General features: G+C 48.5%; 2 protein-coding genes across 3 annotated transcripts in view; one reads left to right on the forward strand and one right to left on the reverse strand.

Annotated features, from left to right (window-relative positions):
* LOC142572402 (endochitinase-like) overlaps positions 1 to 16,687 on the forward strand; it is a 42,737-nt gene extending 26,050 nt beyond the window's left edge. Inside the window, exons 8-10 of the mRNA XM_075681494.1 lie at positions 9,916 to 10,038; positions 15,732 to 15,884; positions 16,531 to 16,687. Of these exons, the coding sequence (XP_075537609.1) occupies positions 9,916 to 10,038; positions 15,732 to 15,884; positions 16,531 to 16,536 (282 nt within the window). The 3' untranslated portion in view covers positions 16,537 to 16,687. The remainder of the gene's footprint in view (positions 1 to 9,915; positions 10,039 to 15,731; positions 15,885 to 16,530) is intronic.
* LOC142572403 (sulfotransferase ssu-1-like) overlaps positions 1 to 23,598 on the reverse strand; it is a 179,825-nt gene that overhangs the window by 114,708 nt on the left and 41,519 nt on the right. The gene's annotated exons all lie outside the window — the stretch shown is intronic.

The following is a 23,598-nucleotide window of genomic DNA, read 5'->3' on the forward strand; positions in this document are numbered from 1 at the left end:
CGGCGACCGCTGTCCTTCGGCCGGCGCTGTCCACCAACACCTGCCCGGCCACTCACCCTCATAGCGCTGAGGCGAGCTCAACGGAACGCGCGTCAGCTACCGATGATTGTGCTGACTGGGAATTTTTATCATTGTTAGAGCAGCCAGATCGCGCAGTGATTCTGCAAATGATACGAGCTTTGCAGAGATCGCACGAAAAGCCCTAATTGTGTACCCACAGCATCAACATCAATTACATAGCCAGCCTCACTCGCTTCGTTGCCGCGCGATGATGTCCCGCGGCCACTGCCTTGCACCGGTTACTCCATCGAGAAAAGGCCCCCGCAGCAATTAAAGGTCACGCGAAGCGGCCGCGTGAGCAACGACCAGATTTAATAAAGTGGTTAACTCTAAGGCCCCAGAAACCAGCATGCATGGCCCTCCAAAACACGCTAGCAACGACGCATTGCAGCAGCTCATGTTTGTTTGATTCCTGCTGGGGGCAATTGGAAAACAGCGAAGATGGGACTACGCCCCACCCCTCTATAGCTTGTCACGAGTTGGGAGCACTTGCCACCCCAGACGCCTCATGAAGTCGCGTAGGTGGCCAGGCGGAAATGATGCCGTTATCGCATCCCGCGACACATCATTGGAGCGCGCGTGGCCCTCTGGGGGAACTAGAGGAAGCAGTAAGGCTGACATAGTATCTACAACATGGTTTTCGAGAAAGTCTACACCAGGGCATAGCTGTTGTATGTGGCGATAAAATGCCGCGCCCGTAGAGTAAAATGCAGGTGCGTTTAACACTTGTGTGTGTGTGTGATAACTTTATTTGGAATCCGGCGATTGGGAGGCCCGGGCCTGGGGCCGCCTAGATGGCCACTGGGAGCTGCTGCTCCCGTGCGGCTTCCTTGGCTCGCTGGACGGCCCAAAGTTGGTCTTGGAGTTCTGAGCTGAGCAGCACGGCCGACCACCGCGCCCGTAGATTTTCTGGGGAGACTGCCATTTTATTTTGGTATATTTCACATCCCCACAACATGTGTTGAAGGGTGGCTCTAACAGACTTGCATAGCTTGCACATATCGCTCTCGTATATTATCGGGGTAGAAAGTTTTCAGCTGCACGGGACTCGTATAAGTTTCTGTTTGTGGTCGCCTCCAAGTAACGGACCCAGCTCTGTTCAGTTTAGTGCGAGGCGGTGGTAATACTCGCCTCCGATTTTGATAGAATTTGGTAATATCACTAAATCTTGTTAATACTTGCGGTCCACGATTTAAGTGCCCGCCCAGCAACATGTAACGAATTTTTGTGCCAAGGAAGTAGCAGGCGAGTTCACGCGCAGGACACTGATCACACTGTAACAGGCGGAGCCCAAATCGCAGAGCAAGCAGCCGGCAGCGGACAGACACGGATGAGAACGCGAACCCACCACGACAGCGTGGTTGCCCATGCGCGGCGTGACAGATCAGTTCTGTACTGCCCGACTAGAAGAAGGAACCAAGAAGGGACTGCAAGCACCTAGTAACCCGTAATGGTTGCTGTACAGCATGAGAAACATACCGCATATGGCTGGAAAATACATACTGTGCTGAGTACCTCCTTGCTAATAAGGATAAATCATACACAAAGAGAAGTTTATTGACGTGTATTCTCACTTGTTAAATAATCTTGTACACTTAGTCTAATACAAAAAACACTCAAAAGAACAGCAATGACATTTGCAATGCACTAAACATAGCAGAGGGCGACAACGTTATTTATAGTTATACAAGGAGAGATGTATTAGCATGGTGTGCACACGTGAAGAAAAGGGTTAACCGAGCGGGCCGATTTTGATTAGTCATATCACAAGAAGCAAACAAACACTGACACCAAGGACAACATAGGGGAAATTACTTGTGCTTAATAAATGAAATAAAGGAACCGTAAATTAATGGAAATGAAAAATGGATGAAAAAACAACTTGCCGCAGGTGGGGAACGATACCACAACCTTCGCATTTCGCGTGCGATGCTCTACCATTTGAGCTACCGCGGCGCCGTTTCCCCATCCACTTTCTTGGGTATTTATGTTTCCTAGTAGAACCCTGGGAGTGTTAGCCAGCGCTACCACTCACAGACCTTGGCGGCGGATGTATAACATCCTTTCTGCCGCAGGCATCACGAGAACATGATATTTTTGGGTGAAGACAGACGGTCAATAAACCCACACATGCTCCCTGAAGGCATCAATGTTGCTGGATCCGAGATCCTCGTTATCATGTGTACACACGTTTCACTTTCCCGCGTACCGCCAATTTCCGCTAGCTTAAGCAGGTTCAGAATACATGGGTACACTTGATGTGCTATAGAATTACAATCTATATTTTCCTGACGTCACCACAACTAGATACAATTTATACGTGACAGCACTGTTCCTGTTTCTTTTTCCACATTGTAATATATTTACAAACAGAGCCCTCTCGGATTTGCAGAAGAATCTACGAAAGAGAGGAGGGATCGGACTCCCAGGTTAATAGTGAGTGATGGGAGTTATAATCTGGTCATTTATTACTTTCCAGAACCGCGTGTGCCACTCCCTTAAGAATAACATAACAAGCCAACAAACACTGACACCAAGGACAACATAGGGGAAATTACTTGTGCTTAACAAATGAAATAAAGAAACGATAAGTTAGGGGTAATTAAAGTGGATGAAAAAACAACTTGCCGCAGGTGGGAACCGAACCCATAACCTTCGCATTTCGCGAGCGATGCTCTACCAATTCAGCTACCGCGGCGCCGTTTTCCCATCCACTTTCTTGGGTATTTATGTGTCCTAGTAGAACCCTGGGAGTGTTAGCCAGCGCCACCACTCACAGACCTTGTCGGCGGACGTGGAACGTCCTTCTTGCCGCAGGCGTCACGAGAACGTGAACTTTTTGGGTGAAGGCAACTGGTCAATAAACCCACATATGCTACCTGAAGGCATGAATGTTGCCGGCGTCGAGACCCTCGTTGTGTAATAAACGAGAGGAAAGGGGGTTTACCGAGGGGCTCGATTTTTATTAGTCATATCATAAGAAACCAACAAACACTGACACCAAGGACAACATAGGGGAAATTACTTGTGCTTAATAAATGAAATAAAGAAACGATAAGTTAAGGGTAATTCAAGTGGATGAAAAAACAACTTGCCGCAGGTGGGTACCAAACCCACAATCTTCGCATTTCGCGTGCGATGCTCCACCAATTGAGCTACCGCGGCGCCGTTTTCCCATCCACTTTTTTGAGTATTTAGGTATCCTAGTAGAACCCAGGGAGTGTTAGCCAGCGCCAGCATATAATGTGATGTGTTAGCCAGCATATAATGTGATGGAGGTCTGCGCGTTGTGTATTTCATGTCGTATAGTGTGATGAGTAGGCTGCTTGATGTATTCGGTACATGAGTAGTGACGTTGGGAAAGTGCTTGTTTGTAGAAGTTTGTTGAGTTTGTTTGTTTGTTTGTAGGTGCTTGTTTGTAGTTGCTTGGTGTTTGCTTAGTGATTTGTCAGTAGTAGGGCATGTATAGCGAGCATTTCGGTAGTAGTCGATGATTTCTCCTGAAGTCGTAATTTTTTCGTATTGGGGAGCTGTTATTTCTTGGTCGAGTCCTGCTTCTTGGGGCCGTAGTTTTGTTTGGGCTTATTCGGGGATTTGTTGGCCAGAGAGAGATGGGCGAAGCAAGTGACTCTCCCGGTTGGTGCATGCTCGAGCAGCGTCGTGTGCAGCGTTGTTTCTGCTTTCTGGTAGAAACCCGGCCTCTTACCTGGGCAGCGGTACGGCGGAGCCGAACGCCATATGGATGCGTTTCAAGGAATCGGCGCGCGCAAATCTCGGACGCCGTGGCCGGTGTATGAATGGTAGAAACACTGGAAAATGTTTTTTTAGGTACCGCGTAACAGAACTATGTTTTTTTTGTAACACCATTGCCGACTGCGCCGCATTTTCCACCTCATGAGCCGCATAAAGCTTTCGTATTGAATAAATATGTTCAGAAACCACAGACGATGAATCTCAATTTAGGCGAATTGCCGAACCCTTCAAGAATTCTAATCGCTTTAGTAAAGGAATAATGCGCTCGTCCGCGTATATTTGCTGCGGTGAGTGTATTGTTTCATCGCGAAATTCTGTAGAGGATAGAGCCCATTAACCAACACATCGGTAGCGGTACTACAGCTATAGATATACGTACAGGCCCATTCGCCCTATGAGGTAGGTTGCGGAGAGACTTCGCCGCGGCGCTATATAAGGCGTTTGATGAGTACGGACGCAAAGTGCACCGCTCTTGAGTCGAAGAGAGTGCAGCTCTGATAGATGCTTTTCGCCGGCTCTCTTGTGCTTGCGGCGAATACGATCAGCACTTTTTCCCGAACGAGGTTGGTGAGGGGTGCTGTCTTGCGCCTGCAGCTGTGCCCGACAGGGCCTCGGTAAATGGGCTTTGCAGACTGCCACGCTATAGCCGCCCGGGCGTGTGTAGCCTTTGCCGTTGCGTGTCTTGCACTCCCAGCAGTTCTAAGCAGCCGGAGTACGCTGTCGCCACGCTCGCCATCGATCGATCCAATGGAGGCGCCAGCTCACCAAGTGACACCTTGGGCTTCACTCCACTAGCTATAGGAAACGCGCGGCACACCAGCCCTTTCGCTTTTACTTGGCCGCCTTCACAAGTACAGCAGCTGCGATGAGCAAACCCATACTGGGATTCCCCTTCCTACAACTCTTGTTCTGAAGACTATTAGGTCCGGGCCAACATCACCACACCTAACCCAGGCGGCAATTCAAGAAGTCGTGGTCGCGGAGACTGCCAGGTATTAAAGTGAAGCTTTCTCTGCCTCTTCTTATGACTTTCCGGGCGCTGCTGGCTTTCTTGCATCGCCACCAGATGGCGCTCGTCTCCGCCAAAACCAAAGCCCTTGGGTTCAGCGAGAGCAGTGGAAAATAAACATGTCTGCAACAGAGATTAGTAAGACGCAATGGGATGATTGGTGGAAGAAAAGCAGGGTAATGACAAAAAATGGAGACGTACAAAAGCAAAGTTTGCAATAGGGGGTCAGAAAATTTGGTTGTGGGAGTTCATAGTGGTTTTTTTTCTTTCTTAACCTAGGTAGGACATTAGACAGTATAATAGCAAGAGCTTGGTGGCGCAACGCACTGCCCCGTTCTAAATGGGACGCTCATAACATCCATCCATCCATCCATCCATCCATCCATCCATCCATCCATCCATCCATCCATCCATCCATCCATTCATCCATCCGTCCGTCCGTCCGTCCGTCCGTCCATCCATCCATCCATCCATCCATCCATCCATCCATCCATCCATCCATCCATCCTTGCCGGCCGGTGCCGCCGCGGCAGCGTTTCACAGTTTTTGTATATGGCACGTGCCGTGCTTGCTTGCCTATGGCAGAAAAATGCAGGTGCTGTGCTGTGGAGGTCTCGTGCTGGTCTGTGATAGTGCAAACATTACAAACGTCCATAGCCTGAAGGAAGCGCTTAAAGCTGGCGTCTCTGCTGATAGCCGTGGTGGTGGAGCACGAAGCGCTGCCCCGTTCGTATCTCAAAGGTCTGAACGCGCCTTTCCAGCAGCCGAACGCACAAGAGCAGTCCCCTTGCTGACTAACAGTTGTCGAGGAAGTGTTCGTCTGTGCACTTCTGCCATGATGCGATATATGTGTGATGTGACGCAATGATAATGCTCAACCATCTCAGAGATTATGAAATTTTGACGCACAACAACGTCTCAAGCAAACACGCCTCCCTCCGTGTTCTGTCGACTACGCGAACAAATAGCAGTGGTGCGCACAAGGCAACGTTCAACATCAACTCACTGCTCTCATACTGCACTAAGCGCTGACAAAATCACACATTCGCCTCCAACATCACCGCTAATTATCGTTAATCAAAGCAAGGAGCATACAAATGTTCGTTTACATCGACTCCCACAGTGAGTGATACCCGCATACTTTTTAAGTTACGAGAGCAGGCTGCGTCTTCCACCCGATGCCACATTCGCATCAGTGCGACCGACTACAGTTTTTTGTCCAAGATTTCTGAGAGGAAAGTGCACGCGTGTACGTGATCTACGACCATCTCGCAACAACTAACGCCGCCCACCCGAGCAATCTTAGGCTACCAGCATGCCGATGAAGCTCCGGAGAAAACAAATGTGTAATCCATGCGTCGCCATAGCAGAGAGTGAAGGGAAAACACCAGGGCGTGGGAGAGAGAAGTAGAGACAGAAATACAAGCTCTAAAGGGACCCTGAAACGCTTTTGACGATTTTCTACAAACGTACTGAGTCGTTAGAGTAGGTCCTTCTGATCATTAATTGACACATCTAAGTGCCCCGCGTAAAGCGTGTAATTTATTATAAGGTTTTAAAGTTGCACATCACTGCCGATCGCAGCACACTGCTCGGCGGAATTTTAAGCCGCCCCTACCCATATGACCGAAATCACCCATACGACGTCAGTGGGGCGAGCTATCCGATTGGCTGACAAGGCCGCGTGATCGATAAATTTTCCAACTTTATGGTAAACAAATGATCTTTGTAATAGTTGGAATGTTAGTTAATTTGTTTTTATGAAAAGAAAGTAACATAAAGAGAATGCACAAGAATAATTTTTCAGTACACTTAAGCACTTCCAGCACACAGCAAGTGTCGTCTGCTTGTGTTACAACGTACTCCATTTTGACGAGAGCTCCGCGGTCAGAGTCGGTCTCAGTCTTTTCGCGAGCACTATGATTCGACTTTGGTGCCTTGTGGACTGCAAACGTAGCGACTGGCAATATGTCAAGCTGCGACATCGTGTCCCTCTGCAAGGCAGCGTACGAGCGAACTGGCTGCTGCGCATCGGACTGCCGCTATCCCATCGGCGCCATGATTTGCGCGTTTGTGGCCGTCACTTTACACCGGAAGATTACTAACGCAATAGCGTTTCGCGAGTCCGGTATCAGGTCAAACGCAAGCGCAAGGGGACGGAGTCTGGCCGCTTGACTGTGCCGTAACGGGAGGAGCCATGAGATGAGCAGAAAAGCAAATGTGAATGGTCTGCACGGTGCAGCCACCTGGTGGCACAAAGCTCAACCATACACAGTAGCAGCAACGAAGTGTATTCTTCTTTGCTGCTGGTGTGTATTTTTCGCAGGAGTGTAATCATCAACACGTTGTTTTTAGAATTGTTTAAAATGTTTTACACTTGGTTAGAGCAATATTAGCGCTTTGTTTGGCTGGTTAAGCGCTGTGCCAACAAGTGTATGGACCGTGCAGACCAATCAGGCCGCTCACGTACGTCTACGCTAAAGTTCCTTCATCAGCTTGAGTTTATGCCTCCAGTCATTTGCCGAAATGACCAGTTTGCCTGTGGTTACCGGAATACAAAACACGTTCGGCGCTACGACATAATGCTCGCAACGCACGCTGCTTCGATAACTCTCGCTTGGGGTCGACGGCCAAGCGGCTAGCGGAGAGGTCTCGCGCGGGCGGGGGCCGGCTCCAACACAACCGGAAGTGGACGATGTGACGTCGCCTCGTGACGCTGAACCAGTGAAGGCGGAGCTTAGCCCCACTCGCTCGGCGAACGAGGTGAGGAGGAAAAGCACGGCTAGGGAGGAGGGTAACTTCTAATCGCTTGTAGCTCCATTAATACGTAACGCTTCACTTAAATTGTGGTGCGAATGTTCTACTTAAGCTGTACCCTACGCGTCTACAAAATTTGTCCGAACCATTTCAGGGGCCCTTTAATGTTATGCATGAGAGAAGGGAAGGAAGTTGAAGCAGACAAAAGGGAATACTTGGAAAGACTCTATCTTGTCACTTTCTTGAATATATATCACGTGGATTTCATTACTGGCAATGCTGAGCCTGAAGATATGATACCGTAACCGTTGAGTGTAACTGTGTCCTTTCCACTGCCTTTGGTATGGAAGGGTGACTGCAAAGTAATAACACCTGCCCTCGGGGAAAAATAGCAATCAGCGGCCGCCACTTGAATCAATAAACCACAAATAAAGAGTTGGGCAGGCTTAAGTTGATTTGTGTTGGCTTTCACAAGGCATCATAAATAATAATAATATATGGGGTTTTACGTGCCAAAACCACTTTCTGATTATGCGGCACGCCGTAGTGGGGGACTCCGGAAATTTTGACCACCTGGGGTTCTTTAACGTGCACCTAAATCTAAGTACACGGGTGTTTTCGCATTTCGCCCCCATCGAAATGTGGCCGCCGTGGCCAGGATTCGATCCCGCGACCTCGTGCTCAGCAGCCTAACACCATAGCCACTGAGCAACCACGGCGGGTAGGCATCATAAAGGTTTAGGCATAAATGATTAGTGCGTGCCATGAGTCGTGGAGCTCTCGCCCTGATTTTTCGCGCTATATGTACCGCCATTACTAAGCGCTACATTGTAGCGCGGACTGTCTACTCATAAAAAATTAGAGGACGCTTAAGCTTCGCCTTCAAGAGTGGAACGCGACAGCGTTCCCGTCGACCCGCCAAGGGGTGTAAGACAATGGGCTACGGCGCAGCGACTACGCGCCCCGCATCGGACGCGGTGAGCGTCGAGCAACGCCGCGTTCGGCGCGACAACGAAATGTGCGCCTGAGCAAGCGACGCACGCCTGAGCCTTAGAAACAGCTCGTTTCTAAGGCAACACCGCGTTCACTAGAGGCGCTGTTGTACCGCTTTGAAGCATCGAACTCGTGGCTCAGTTTCAAACAAGGCTGAGCGAAGCTATACCTGAGTTTATTGTATCGTGACATCGGTGCAGTCAAGGCAGAGCGCGCGGTTTCCTAAAAGAGGTAGTCTTGGCTTTTCAGCTGTTAAAGGTTCGGTTTTCCATGGAATACTTAAGTAGGGTACCACGAAAGTGCTTATATAAGGACCTGGTAGACACAATGTTGCCGGTGCCATTGTATCGCTCGATGTTCTGCATTGGACCTGAAAAGGATGTACTAAAAAGAGTAAAACGAATGCCAGTACGCCCGTTGGTAAAGTCCTTCTTTTTCCAGCTGCACACCAATACTTTACCTGTGAAACCGTGGCTAGATGAAAAAGGCCTTTCCGTGCCTTGGAGCGTCAACTGTTTACTATGCCGGAAAACCGAAACAGTAGAACACATTTTTCTTGGCTGCTGGGATGCTGTGTTCCATTGGGACATCTTACAGAGAGCACTAAAGAAGGACTTGCCGATTACACCATATGGGATCCGTTTCTTGCCTACTCTAAATGAAGACAAAGTACCCTATGACATGTTCATGCTCGTGTCTTTACATAGCTTATGGAAAACTAGAATGGCCGTGAGACATGCCGATGTCAATGCCCGGCCTGTTAGAGAATACTTCGTAGAAAGCATTTGTCATATTAAGGAAATGTATAATTTGCAAAAAGAAAAACCAACATGGCTCAGTGTGATGACTGAGCTAGCTAATTTCAAGCGTTTTTAGCCCTGTGACTGCCAACCAATGGCAGAGATTTTGTCGTGACCGTTGTGTATTGTTAAAATGTCTTGTTTTGTAGCCTTGTTGCCATGTCGGTAACAAAGAAAAAAAAACTCGTGGCTCAGTGCTAACGTCTCCGTCTCACACTCCGGAGACCCTGGTTCGATTCCCACCCAGCCCATCTTGGAAGTTGCTTTTTATTTATGAAGTGCCTGCCGTGATTTATCGCTCACGGCCAACGCCGCGGACGCCGACGCCGACGACACCGGCTTTTCTGCGACACGAGCTCCTTAACACTATCGCGTTAAAAAGAACGAGAAATATACAAGGCTATTCCTTTTTCTGGAAAAATCTGTATTTTAGAAGGGGTCGTCTAGTGATATTTTGGCGCAAGAGGATGGCATAGCCGCCCTCAAGTTGTACAGCGCCATAGCTGAAAAGGATCCACCCAATTTTTTTGTGTGCTCTTTCAGACTTGTCAACGTGCCAACCAGATGCATTGGAAACGAGAATGGGCGCCGTACGCGGCAACTGCGTACATCTACTCTAGGGACCAGTGGGTTAGCTACGACGACAAGGGTAGCGCCGAGGTTAAGGTATGTTTGTTAGCTCGCATTTTCGTTTCTTGCTCGTTCCTTCCCTTGCTGGTTGTTTCAGACCACCGGACTATCCGCCGGTCTGCATGCTTAGTACGCCAGAAGCGCATGTGTCTGAATGCACGACCACAACGCTCGGACATAGCTGAAATATCTGAGCGTCGAGGACGCCGCTACAATTCTGTCTCATGTGACGAAAGTGTGATAGGCGTGCCACGAAGCGTTGCAGCCTTACACAATTGCGTCATGCACTCATGTTTGAGGGAGAAGTAGTACAGGTGGCGTTGTCTCCGTTTGGTGCCTGTGTGAGGACTGTTGCGGCGCATCATTTTATCGCTCATATTATGCGAAGACGTGTTAGACATTTGCACTGGAACGAATCCAAACGGAAACGTACATGCAGTACAATATAATGAGAACATTTCATTTTTGGGAGGAAAGATGGCAGATTTGATTCGTTGAACGGACATGCGTGCACAAAAACGGTATGCGGGATTTCATGCCACAATCCTCCCCCCCCCCCCCCCCCCCCAACAGATGTCAGAATAGGAACTGGGTGTTCCCAATAATAGCCGTCCTTATAAAGCATATTTGGCCGTGATAAATAAATACTAATTACATATTAGGTAGCTAGGATATTGCTCACGATGGAAGTCTGCTGGTATTATTATTTCCTGGCTGCCGACTCGCTTTTTGCGATATTAGAACTTGCGCAATAGGCTGCGAAACTGTTGCCTTCAAGCCGCAGTTTATGCTTGCACTTTGTTCCTCCCGATACCTTAATTAGCTTCTTTATTTGATTCTTCTACGTCACTCTGCTGTGTAAAAGACAGCCGCTTTCAAGTTGACGACGTTGACAATAAAGCGTCAGTGACACGCAATGTCGTACGAAACCACGCGTGTTCGTCGCCTACTTCGCACTGGTCTCTTTTTGTTGAAATACTGTGTTATCCGTTGTTAGCGGCAGTCACAAAAACTTAAAAAATCGATAGTAGAAACACACAAGAATATTCGTACGATCGCCGGGAAGGGAGGAACCTTTCTTCTTTTCTCTTGGAAAGGGTTCGCCATGAAAATAAGGCTGTCTATGCGACATTTCGCGCTTTGCTTTCTTCAGAATGCAGCAGTCGCTGCCCCTATATCGCGTGGTCGTGGCATTGTACTGAGCAGGAGAACGCCGTAAGAGCCGCACCACCAAGGGCGGGTATAAAGACGCTTCGGCAGCAAATAAGCGAACCAGGGGTAAGGTGAAAATCATGCTAAAAGGGTTTGAAATGGCGGGTTGTTTCTGCAGCATTTCGAGCTTGACTTCAGAAAACATTGCGCATGACATCCAGTTGCATTATGCACGGTGGCAGCGATCTTTTATGCTGCTTAGAATCGTTCTCCAAGCATGGGGATGCGTTTAGAGCACTGTCGTGGAACCCTTTCGGGCAATTCTGGCTTGCTTTCGGCTTGCTTTCAATTTGAGTAGTTCGAACTTCACGTTACGAAACTTTCCCAAACAGAAAATTCGCTCTTTCCTAAGGTACGCAACGATAACCTCGCAGATTTACGTGGTCACACGGAGTCAGTTTATAAAAGCTCGTATTTTAAGATGCCTCATATAGCTTTAATCTTGGTATCATTATAAACGAAATCTTCTTTACACCAACTTCTAAATTCTAATGTCTGCCTTACTAACACGAAAGTGATGCAATTCCTGTACGGCGCTCGCAGTTGTGAATGAACCATGTAGACAAAAAAATTACCGACGATTACGTTACTTCCTAATGCGAAATTTGAGCGCAGCAAATAAGCTGTTTCACCTTTTCGATAGATTGAGGCAAAGAAATCGAGCAACACATGTATGCGCTATCACAGAATTTTTTTTTATTTTTCACACGTATTCCTTTAACAAAGACTCCACTAACAGTTCTTGACAGTCATGAAGGAAGCTTTGTGGTCGGAGAAATAGACTGATATATGTTCGACTTGGTACACCAATGCTTGATTCTCAAAGACGAGATCTATACAAGTGCCTCGCGAGGTTGTCACAGCCGTGGGACGCGTTACGAGCGAGAGGAACGGGATGTTCTCCCGCATAAGTGTTAGGAAATTGCTGTTTGTCTTTATGTCAAGCCGCCACCGATCTGGCTCTCTGATTGCCACCGCACAGGGCGAACGGCAGCGGCAATTTCGGCTCGGGCGGTGCACATATACAGATCCGCCGCCACCGATCTGGCTCTCTGATTGCCACCGCACAGGGGTTGCATTGGAGGAGGAGCGAAGAAAGGAATTAAGTTCGAGCCGGCGCTTTGACAACCGGAGACTCGCAGGAAGAGGGGGGAGGGGGGCGGCGTGTACACCCAGCGGCAAACGATGCGGGCAGAAGCGCGCGCAGCAAGCGGACAACACGATGAAGGGAGGAGGGAAGAGATAGCAGCGACTGACTGATGCCGCTGACGCCGATAGTGAGTCAACCCCAGCTGCGGAGTTGGTTTCAGGGACAACGCCGCCGATGCCGACACAAACAATATGATACCCTCGCTTCCGCAGCGCTAAGAACCAGGTCTAGCCGTGGGAAGGTGGTCACGTATTCGTCGACGTGCCGGGGCCTACGTGAAATAACCGGCGCGTCGGCAACTGAAGAGCACCCTATCCGCCACACAAGAACATGGGGGGGGGGGACCGTTTCCTCCTCTTTCTGCATGGCGGCGACGGTGTTCTATGCAGTCACGTTATCTTGACTCTCTAGCGGCGTCAGCGGCATCCAGCGGTATCAGTCGGTCGCTGCTAGCGCTGGGGGGATGAAAGGGGGGCGGAGCTGGTTACGAGGCCGACGACAACGCCGACGACGACGCGAAACCCAGGAACGGACGCCAAAGAGCTGCGCTCTAAAATGAAAAGCGCATGTCGGCTGCTATGCGCGTAGCGCACGCCGATGGAAGCGCCACTGGTGGCGGCCTTTCTAAGTATACGCTCGGGAAACGAGGCAGCCGTCCGGCGTAGTTTTCTGCATCGGTGCTCACGTTTCTTTAATGCATGTTTTTCGAGCGAAATAAGCAACACCCGTCGCATGTGTGTTGCGGCCAAAACTTCAAGGAATGTCGAAAAACAATTGTTGCGCGGTGGGGAGCTCAAATATCTGCAAAAGACTTGCCGTCAACACGATTCTAATCATTATCGCGAGGCATCGTGAGCGGGTGCAACAACGACAATGGATCGCCGCCATTCGGTAGGAAATTTCTTGTTATCACGCTTGCTTTTGCCATCTCTGTGTTTGTTGCACTGGCGCGTGTTTACACGGGTAAGCGATGAAGTTGATAACAACCTACCAATGTTTTGGTTCGGTTCTGCTGCAATGCAGCACGCGCGTGAAAGGACGTTCGCTTTGAGTCCCGAATGCCGCTTGCAGCCTGCAACCGTTTGCCGCTTTTTTACCGTGCTGCGCTTACTAGGCTGTACGACTGGACGATTACTTCGTGTCGTGTGTTAAAGTATCTAGGGATTGCAAGGACTGATTTTTCTTGGTTGTATGCGGCCCGTTACATCGTCGAACCAGCTGTCACGCAGTTCATGTTCTTGGATCTCTTTTATGCGTAGCTTCGCGCTTGTTGAAATATTCCTAGTTGTTTCATGCGGAACTGCTGAGTTTTTTTTCATTAAATACGAGGATTATCGCCTCGCATGGTTCGCAAAGGGCTTAAATCACGATGTGGTATGTCGGAATGATTACAGGCATGTGCTCCTTTAACATATTGTGGTCGCTCGAGAAACGTGTTAAAAAAGACGTATAGCTCAGGACGCGGTTAGATGTGCTGCATATGGTATTGCTGTTCGACTTTCGCTGAAAAATTGCGTCATATTTGTGTGGTCGTCACACCTTGATGCTGATTGAGCTGGCTTACCACGCAGAGGGCCTTTTTGTATTAGTATTTCGTACTCATTTGAACTCCTTATTAACAGTTGAGGCATAGGAGTGTAATGCCTACGTTGCAAATGACTAAACCTGGCCTTGCCGCTCGCACCTTTCTAACGTGGACGGTGTTGCTTCGTATTTAAATATATTGTGTAGCTTCTTTCTTCCGTGATAATTGAAAAAAATAATACTCAGAAGTTGGTAAGACTAGCTTTGTACATTTCCATGCAGGCAACTGAGGGGAACTTACATTGCGTAAACTGCAGCGGGAAAGGCCGTTCATCGAAGTACGGAGCAGAGTCGCATCAATGGTGCCGCACTAACTCTCGCTTTTATTCATCCTTGTGCTTAGTGACTTTGTTGACACGTGCACTCATTTACATTAAGAAATTCGCAAATGCTCCTCTCGAGGCGACTTTGAAGGCACTTGTTCGGCGATGTCTTACGTATTCACGGATCCAAGATCACTGCAATGTGTGTCGCCATTGTGCCATGCGCCGTCTCGTTTGAGATATACGTGTGCAACAGCGACGTGTGCCCATTACTGAAGTAAATAAACACTGTTACGTGAAGCGTACAGTTAAAAAAGAAAAACGATTGAGGCGTCGCATTTGTCAACGCAACCAAGCGGCTACATAACACGCGCTCCATTCCGTATAACTGGGCTTCGTTGCGATTGTCTGCGGGACACACACAGTACGTATGCGGATTGGTTTGTACGAATCTAGGGTAACATCGTGTAAATGTCCGCTCAAGCAGGGGCCTTCGCCTTTACTGCAGCTGTCACCGCTAAAATACTGATTTGGCGCCCGAACAAACAGAAAATCGCAGCCGCGAATTTCAGCCATATATGCTGAAGAGGGTTGTCTTCTGCTGCTGCTCCTGAGCGTGCTTTCGAAAGCGCCCGCTAGCTGGCGATCAGTGGCGCCTCTATATCGAGTTACTGTATATGCTACCAAAGGTAGTATATACTACCTTTGGTAGCATATACAGTAACTCTACCTCTGTAGGCAGTGCACTACGCGCGTACAATGTGCGCTATGCGCTATGAAGCGACGGCCAAGGGTCGATCGCACTGTTGCTTTAGAGCCTTCTGTAGTTACGAAGAAGACGTCAATTTAGTCGTCAATAGCATATACATACATAGGTACAAGGACAGCAAAATCAAAATACCGTATATCGCTGTTTTTCTTGCACTACACTGAAGAATGTCTCTACAATTGCGCGGCGAAAATATAACAGCAATCATCTATACGAACTGGATGTATAACTTGCAGGGCTAATGAACGAAGGTGTTCTCGTTCATTCCGTGTTTTGTGTGGATCATTACAGCTTGCAGTAAGTTTAAGTTGATGATTATGCCACTAACTGATCTTGAAGGGTCGGTTGAACCGTGAAATAGGCGCTTTCAATGCCGGGAAGCACTTTGCGTCCTTCTGGGGTGGCATTCCAACTGATTCGTATTGCTACGCCTTCTAGCTGTTATTAAATTTTGTTTCCATCTCTCTAACCATGCTCTAACTGGTGCTATTCAGTGGAAGCCACAAGTCAGAGCAGGTACTTGATTTTGTTTTGGTGCGCCCAAATATTTCTAAGCTGACAGCGCCCAAAATGGAAGACCTATACGCGCGGGACTCATTACGAGCTGTGCTGAGCAGTGAAAAACCTGCGCACCTACGATGAATCCAAGCGAGAACGCAGGCTCGCTGAAGCTATGCGTAAGTATCAAGCAGTTAGTGGCATGGTAATGAGTGGCGATCTCTCTTGCCGGGCTTTGGCGCGCTGATCGCAGGTCAAATGGTTCCGGGACCACTCTCTGGGTGGCGTATTCGTGTGGTCGCTGGAGGACGACGACTACGAGGGAATGTGCAAGAAGGGCGAGCGGTACCCGATGCTGGAAGTCTGCTGGAACTTGATGAAGGATTACCGGCCCCTTTACGTTACGGTGCGTCCGGCAATACGTGCTATCGCGCGGTGTTCTGATGTATAATTTGAGGGGTTTGCACATGAATTTGCACCACCGCGTGTGCTTCTAGTCAATCGACGCTCATTCTGTACACATAGACATCGCCAAAAGTTTCAAAACCACTACTTAGCGTGGTCTGACCTGTCGTATATAAGGTGTCAGCGTATGCCACAGTCGCGCTTTTTCGAGTGTGGCGGTGCTCGTCATTCTCCTGAGGCTTGGAACGCGAAATGTGGCGCGGAAGCCTTGCAGCAGAGCCCAGTGGCAGGCCATGCGACGTAGTCTCAAAAGTTGCCATATTTTCGAAGTGGGCAGTTTCTCCGAAACGCTCGTTTGACACTGTAGGTGCCGGTGCGTCTACATGCTGCACACGTAAGCGTGTACGTGTGTGGTGTAGCCTCAGTGACTAGTTAGCAGGAGTAGACGTACAAGTATGGTGTTGGTATGTTTACTTCCATCGCGGAGAGGGACTCGCTGATGATGAACCTGTGGAGAATAAAATAAACACAGAATAATGTGGTGGCAACACAATGAAACCAGAGCCATGATCACGGTATGACAAAGACGAACGCTATGTTTGGTGAACCGTTTGGTGTAACATGCTCAATTTTTCATTTGTTTTCAGGTATGACAATAATGAGGAGACTCCCATGAAACAGCTACGCCGTAAAAGATAAAAAAGAAGAAGAAGTAAATCAGCCCCCGCACCAATGGAAACTCCACGTGTCTCAATTATACATTCTGTTGTACAGAAAACCTAATAAATTACGCAATTAATTTGTATAACATACTATATAATTGTCTAAATGGTACGGATTAAGGTGATTTCTTTACCATAATCCACCTTTAGTTTTGTGCCATAAGATACTTCCACTTAACGTGGACATTTATTGACGGCAGTTTTTCTTGGCGACACATAAGCGCTGTCTCATTACTCCTGAAAAACCTGTGCGTTCACTCCGCGTAATATGCCAGGCGTACACAGTAGGTACGCATATATGGTACACAGGAGGTATCTGTATGTAAATTCGAATCTCTGCAATGCAACCCGGTTTATCCAATTTAGAGGTGATACGAATAAAGAGAGCGGTCACGAACAAAAATAAATATTGTACAGTCAAATGCATTATTTGGCAGAGATCCGCCCGGGTGGGGACTACTGAATTGAAGAGATTCATAAAACACGAATTCCTATAAGGCCCATAGCAGATTTTACGTATTCCCCCCCTACGAGCCCTGTCAAGCTATCGCCACAAGATACTCTCTCCTCTCACCGAAAAAACGGAAACCTACATTCGCCCCTCAGAACACTTCGTGGGAATGGTGTCCTGTGTGAGTCCTGAGGACAACGGCTGTATGGTGTCCCTTGGTGTGGTTTCTCCGTTCACTAGCGTGGGTGTGCCTCTTGCGCTTTCTGTGACACGTTCGTGCGCTCGAACATGACCCCACACGGAAAGACCGCACTCCCCTTTCTATCATTCACATCTGTCGGTTATTGGAACTCTGCCTTTCAAGTACTTACTTCTTTTTCAACAGTCAGTTCTACAGGCTAGCGGAACTGCTATAGGTTCCGGTATCTCGGTCACAGTCGCAACACTCGCCATGGAAGACACCGAAAAGTGGGCTCTTTGCACTTTCACCCAAAAGTCAAAAACGTTTGTGCGCTATGTGACGGCGATTGTGTCTTGCGTGGGGAAGCTAACCGAAGTAGACAATACGCTCGCGCACTTCAACTACATAGAGCCGGCTGCAAATTTTACAGTGGAATGCGAAAGTTCCGGTTCTATCCCTTTCGCAGATGTCCTCGTCAGAAGAGAGCGGCCAAACCCGTTTTTTTCTTGAATTAGGAGAACCGACACGTACAGCACAATATCTCCACTTTAATTGGAAGCACTCCACCTGCCACGAGTTTTCCCTTCTCCGAAGCCTCGTCGAGAGAGCCGAAAGGATCTGCTTGTCCCCGCATCTCCGGAGGGAAGAGAAGAACACAGTAATCCATGACCTCGGGACGAACGGTTACACAGAGGTCACCGCGTCCTCCGCCGACGGAATGAGAATAGAAAAGAAAACGGCGGCGGCCGACTGAGCCATGGAGGCAACGGCGTCGTGTCTCGATATCACACGTTCCAGGCGTCAGTGAGTCATGAATCCGCGAGCTACGAGGGACAAGGGGTCGACGTCGCTCACAAGCCTCGCTTTGCGGTCGGTAGCCTCCTCCGTCGTCCAAAAGACCGCTTTCCAGTCGAAAAAAGGCGCAGGGCACTGTGTGGGAAATTACCTGCACCGAATTCCCGCTCCGTATATTGGCGAGGCAAAAAACTTCCCGAGAAGGAATTCGTCAACACAAGAGTAACTTCCGCCACCTAACAGAGAAGGCAGTGCTATGGCAGAACACTGCGATCCTTTTGATCACCAGATTAGCCCCGACGGCGCGGTCGTCGTGGAGAGAGAGAACCACCGGTGGGGGCTCCTTTCGGAATCCTCGTACACCCAGAAGACGCCGGATAATATCAATCGTTCGTCAGGAACATTTCCCGCCGTTTGATCTCGAGATCTATGAAAAGCGTCTGCGCGCCTGTCAAAGCACCATAAACACATATTAAGCGCTGCTACGCCTCACTCCTTCTTACCCCTGAGAAAGGAGCCGGTCGGGCTCCGAAACGCGGAGTTTTTAGCAAAAATGTTGGTTGGAGTTTTCCTTCTCTTTAATAATTTTGTGTAACGTGTTCTGCTTATGGATAACTTGAAAATTTATCGGGCCGTGGTAGGTAATACGAATTTCTGAGTAGCGGTGATGCCTCTCAGCCTAAGCGATGTACTGCCTTGGTGTACAGTTTCGAAGTGAATGCATAAAATTTCGGTTTACCATGAACATGGCAGAGACCGCACTTGAAACGCGCTCTCAGCTGTCCAGGGCGCGCTGGTGATGTAGTTTATGAAGTGAGCACGAACTAATTAGGGAAATGTGGACTCGATGACATTGAGGTAATGTGGGTTGTGAAAGTCGTTAATGACCTTTTGACTGAATGCGATCCCACAAATAAACAAAAACGCCATACCTTCAGTTTTCTGCTGTGATTATGGTTTGTTAGGCATCGTGTGAATTTAGGATCATCCGAATAATCATTAGCGCCGAGGGTATGTGTATCATGGATGCTTTACCGTATATTGCGCAGTCGCACTCACCCGTCAAAGCGTATTCGATCTCGAATTACGTTTGTACGGATAGTTGAGTCGATTAATGTAAGAATTAAGGAAAAGCGCTATAACCAAACCAGTAGTAGATGCGTCGGTTGAAGTAGACAAGGTTTCCAACGCGTGTTAAATGTGGTCTTATAGTCCCCACACTGTCCTCACACGTTAACTAATGCCAGCCTCTTCATGAAAAACCGATGAAGAAGCGCCTCAATGAAGAGGCGCCTGAATGTTAAAAGCACAAAATTATTTACCCGACGTGGATGCTCGGTGGCGTTGTGTTGCTAACCGCTAGGGTGTTGGTTCGATGTCCACTGTGCAAGCCGGATTTGGATGGAGACAGGATGCAATAACGCTTGTGGAACTTGGTTCATGCACAATGAGAACAACAATGAACAATGAGAACAACAGTAGGGACGGCTGCGGATTCACTCTGTCCACCTCTGGCTCTTTCCCGTGTTTATTAACCAAGTTCCACAAGCGTTATCGCATCCTGTCTCCATCCAAATCTGGCTTGCACTGTGAAGCTAATTAACGGAGATATCATCTTTCGCCCTCAGACAAACCGTGCTTTCATTCCTACATGACAAACACAACGAACGCACCCAGGTTTACACGGACGGTTCTGTCTCCTCTAAAAGTTCAGTTGGAGCAGTGGTACTTCCCCTTCAATCTGTCACCATCAAATTCAAGACGTCTCACGTTACATCATCGATGGCTGCAGAACTCGCAGCTATCCATGCTGCTCTGGAGTATATTGGTCTCAAATCACCAGATTCATGGTCCATCTTTTGTGATTCAAAGGCAGCTCTCCAGTGTCTGCAGTTCCCTTTCAACCATGGACCTAATGTTCAGTTAAGCGCAGACATCCGACTACTCCACCATTACGTAATCGACAAGAGACACAACATCATCTACCAGTGGATACCGGGTCACTGCGGATTTTCGGGAAATGAAAGTGCGGATGACGCTGCCCGGTCGGCCCACGATGGTGCCCAGATTATACCCATACCGCTGTCAATAACAGATGCAGCCACAAGTCTTCGCTCCCTCGCACACGAGCTTACGCAAACTCTGTGGAACACCAGTGAGTTTACGAACGCACATCTTCGCAGATTGGATCCACGTCTGCAACTCCGTCTTCCACCATGGTTGCCACGGGCGGAAGCCACACTTCTGTGCCGCCTATGGCCCAGCGTAGCATTCACGAACTCCTATTCCTTCCGCATCGGAATGGCCGACAGCCCTGCTTGCGACACCTGCGGCTACAAGGAGACGATCGCGCACCTCCTCTGTGGCTGTCCACGTTACAATGAGCCAAGAAAAGTTCTCATGACCACGCTCGAAAAACCGGACAATTGCTGCTTCACAGAAGAGAAAGTTCTAGGACACTGGTCCAGACGGGTTTCGGCACTCAAGGCCTCAAGGGCTTTGCTGAAGTTTTTAAGGGCATGGGAATTGTGCGACCGCCTTTGACTGTTGTTGCGCGTAACATCTTCCTTCTTCTTCCTTCTCCTTTTATTCCCTTCACCCCTTTCCCTAGCACAGGGTAGCCAGCCGGTATTTACACTGGCTATCCTCCCTGTCTTTCCTTCCCGTTTGTCTCTCTCTCTTGAGGCTAATCCATCGGTCAGTAACTCGATCACAGAAAGTGTCACATAAGTTTATTCAACTGGGTTGAACGGGAGGTGATCTTTGGAAATTCATGTTAATAAGTTGATGTCGATAAATGAAAAACTTTCGGAATATGCTGCAAGGCTTTGCAGTTAATGCACACAAATGATATTCTTCGATAGATGGACACGAGTGTAAGGTTTATGGAGAGGTACAACGATGGGCGTCTCTTCCTTGTCAGAAAGCACACACCAATGATTTCGAAATTTATTTAAACTACGAGGATGGCGATGCTGCATGTAATATCTCAGGAAAATAGGGAAACGAACTTTTCATAGAGAGCTTTCCCGATATTTTCCATGTTCGCCTGTATCTTTTCTTAGATATCTAGCTATTAACTGCCAGATATCTTCATAGACTTGAAAACATAACTAAAATGCACCTTGAAACAATCAACTACGTCTATGTAATAACAAACAAGCACACGTCGCAACATACAAGCGGATTTAGCAATCTTTCCGTTTCTCTTTAACATGCTTCAACATTTTTTGTTCTTTCTGTGAGATATTGTACCCACAAGTACCTTTGATTATGGGAAGTGCCGTTTCGGGTTCGGGAGATAGCTTGTTAACTGTACCGGCCTTCGGCTTGGCGGCGAGTCCTATCAAGGAAACTAGGTGTGTCCTAAGTATTGTCACGTTGTCGTGATGGCGTACGATAACACACTGTAAGAAGCGTGACTCTAAAACGCTAACTATTTTGGGGGCGAACCTGTGCCCAGCAAAACAAGTGACACTCAAAGCTCAACGATAGCGGCGAATACAATCGGCGATCGTCGAAATTTGATCTGCGGATTAGTCGCGTCGGCTATTAATCTATGGCTCACTGGACCTTCCAGTATAATGGCTGGCGCTCGGGTAAGTTGTAGAATACCAGTATTTCCGTCACGCAGAGAATTTTATTACACGAGAGTCGGCGACAACGCGATAGACAGAGCCATCGATAACATTCGATAAACTTTCGATATACGGAAAGACGCGTTTTCGGCTGAGTGGTAACCTTTACCATTCGTTAGCCGTTGAAGTGCGGCCACCGGATGCGTGTCAGTATGCATGTATCCTAAATATACAAGGGCCTATATTGTAAAACTATTGAAATCTGTTTTTATTCCACTCTCCTGATGTCAGATTTGCGCAACAACCAACACAAGCATCGGGCGGTAACCTGCAGCGTTGTTTGAAAAGCTGAATCAAAGGCGCTTCTCGTTTACAGGATGTCACTTTCTTTTGCTTTCAAAGCCAATAGCACTGCCCACGTTGAACAGTTTTTCTTATCTAATGGGCTAAGACGTGAGACCACGCTCAAGTGGAGAGAGTATCGATGGGGCTGAACCAGAAAAGTGAAAATAGATAACCGGATTAGGAGGGTGGTGTCGGCGTCCGCTTCCCTTTACTTAGCTTGCGGTGGCTGGTTGTAAAACACGGCAGCGTGCAACAGAAGGTTAAAGACGCCGCTAAAACTGATACTCAGCAAAGTAGAGTTGGCAGAGCGATGTCGTATACGGGCCAATAGGTCCCGATTACGTTATACAGGCACGCAATATATTTTACAGTGAGGCTGTATATGGCTAGAGGAATCGTCCGTCCGTACGTCCGTCCGTCCGTCTGTCGGTCGCCTGTACGCCGAAAACCTCTCCGGCGCAACCCCATGAGTATGCGTGTAAGAGAGAGAGAGAGAAAGAGAGGAGCGGGATTACCCAACACCACCTAGATAGCACAAGGCCTGTTTACTCTGACCAACGATGTCACCCTACCTGGCCCGAAATTTCCATTGTCAAGTCTGGCTTGATGAAAGCGGTGACGTCAAAATCGGGAGGAGGAGGAGGAGGAGGAGATAAAGGGGAGGAAAGACAGGGAGGTTAGCCAGTGTAAGTACCGGCTGGCTACCATGTGCTGGGAAAGGGGTAAAGGGAATAAAAGGAGAAAGAAGAAGAAGAGGGAAAAAAGTGGAAATCAGAAAAATCACACAGTAACGCGATACTACGCGCTACAACATTCAAAGGCGGTCGCAAAATTTGCATGTCCTTGAAAACTTCAGCAAAGCCTTTAAGACCTTGAGTGCCGAAGCTCGTCTGGACCAGTGTCCTAGAGCTTTTTCCTCTGTAAAGGGGCGATTGTCCAGTTTTTCAAGCACAGTCACGAGCACTTTTCTTGGCCCTTTGTAACGGGGACAGTCACAAAGGAGGGGCTCAATCGTCTCCTCGCAGCCGCAGGTGTCACAAGTAGGGCTGTCGGCCATTCCAATGCGGGATGAATAGGAGTTCGTGAATGCCACGCCGAGCCACAGGCGCCACAGAAGTGTTGCTTCCGCTCATGGTAACCCTGGGGGTAGGCGGAGTTGCAGCATCCCCATTAGATTATATGGCAGTCGGGCCAGGTAACATGGCGTCATGGATCGGAGTGAAAAGGCCTTGTAATATCTAGGTGGTGTTGGATTAGCTGCGCCAGCAGTGACGTCATTGCTCTCCGTCGTAGCCGAGCGCGCGGTACTCCTTAGGAGCAGGCAGCTTTCGATCAGCAACGCCGCGAACAGAACCTGCAACGAGCTCATCTGCGCCGTGGCGATGGTGCCGACCGGGGCACAAGAACAGACTCGTGCAGCCGAGCGCAAGGAGCAGGTGCATTCCCAGGATCCGGCAGCTTACCAAGCCATAGTTTATTGAACCGTCGGGATTAATACAGTGATTAACACCGGAGCCGCACGTTTCAGTTTCGCTGGTTAACCAGCTGTACGGTGTGCTTGGGCGGTGATTTTCTTTATGATACGCAAATAAATGCATGCTGCCCGGCTGTTCCGAGTAGATAGTGCCACAGTGATCGGCAGG

Source organism: Dermacentor variabilis, chromosome 2, assembly GCF_050947875.1.
Source record: "Dermacentor variabilis isolate Ectoservices chromosome 2, ASM5094787v1, whole genome shotgun sequence".
Lineage (NCBI taxonomy): Eukaryota > Metazoa > Arthropoda > Arachnida > Ixodida > Ixodidae > Dermacentor > Dermacentor variabilis.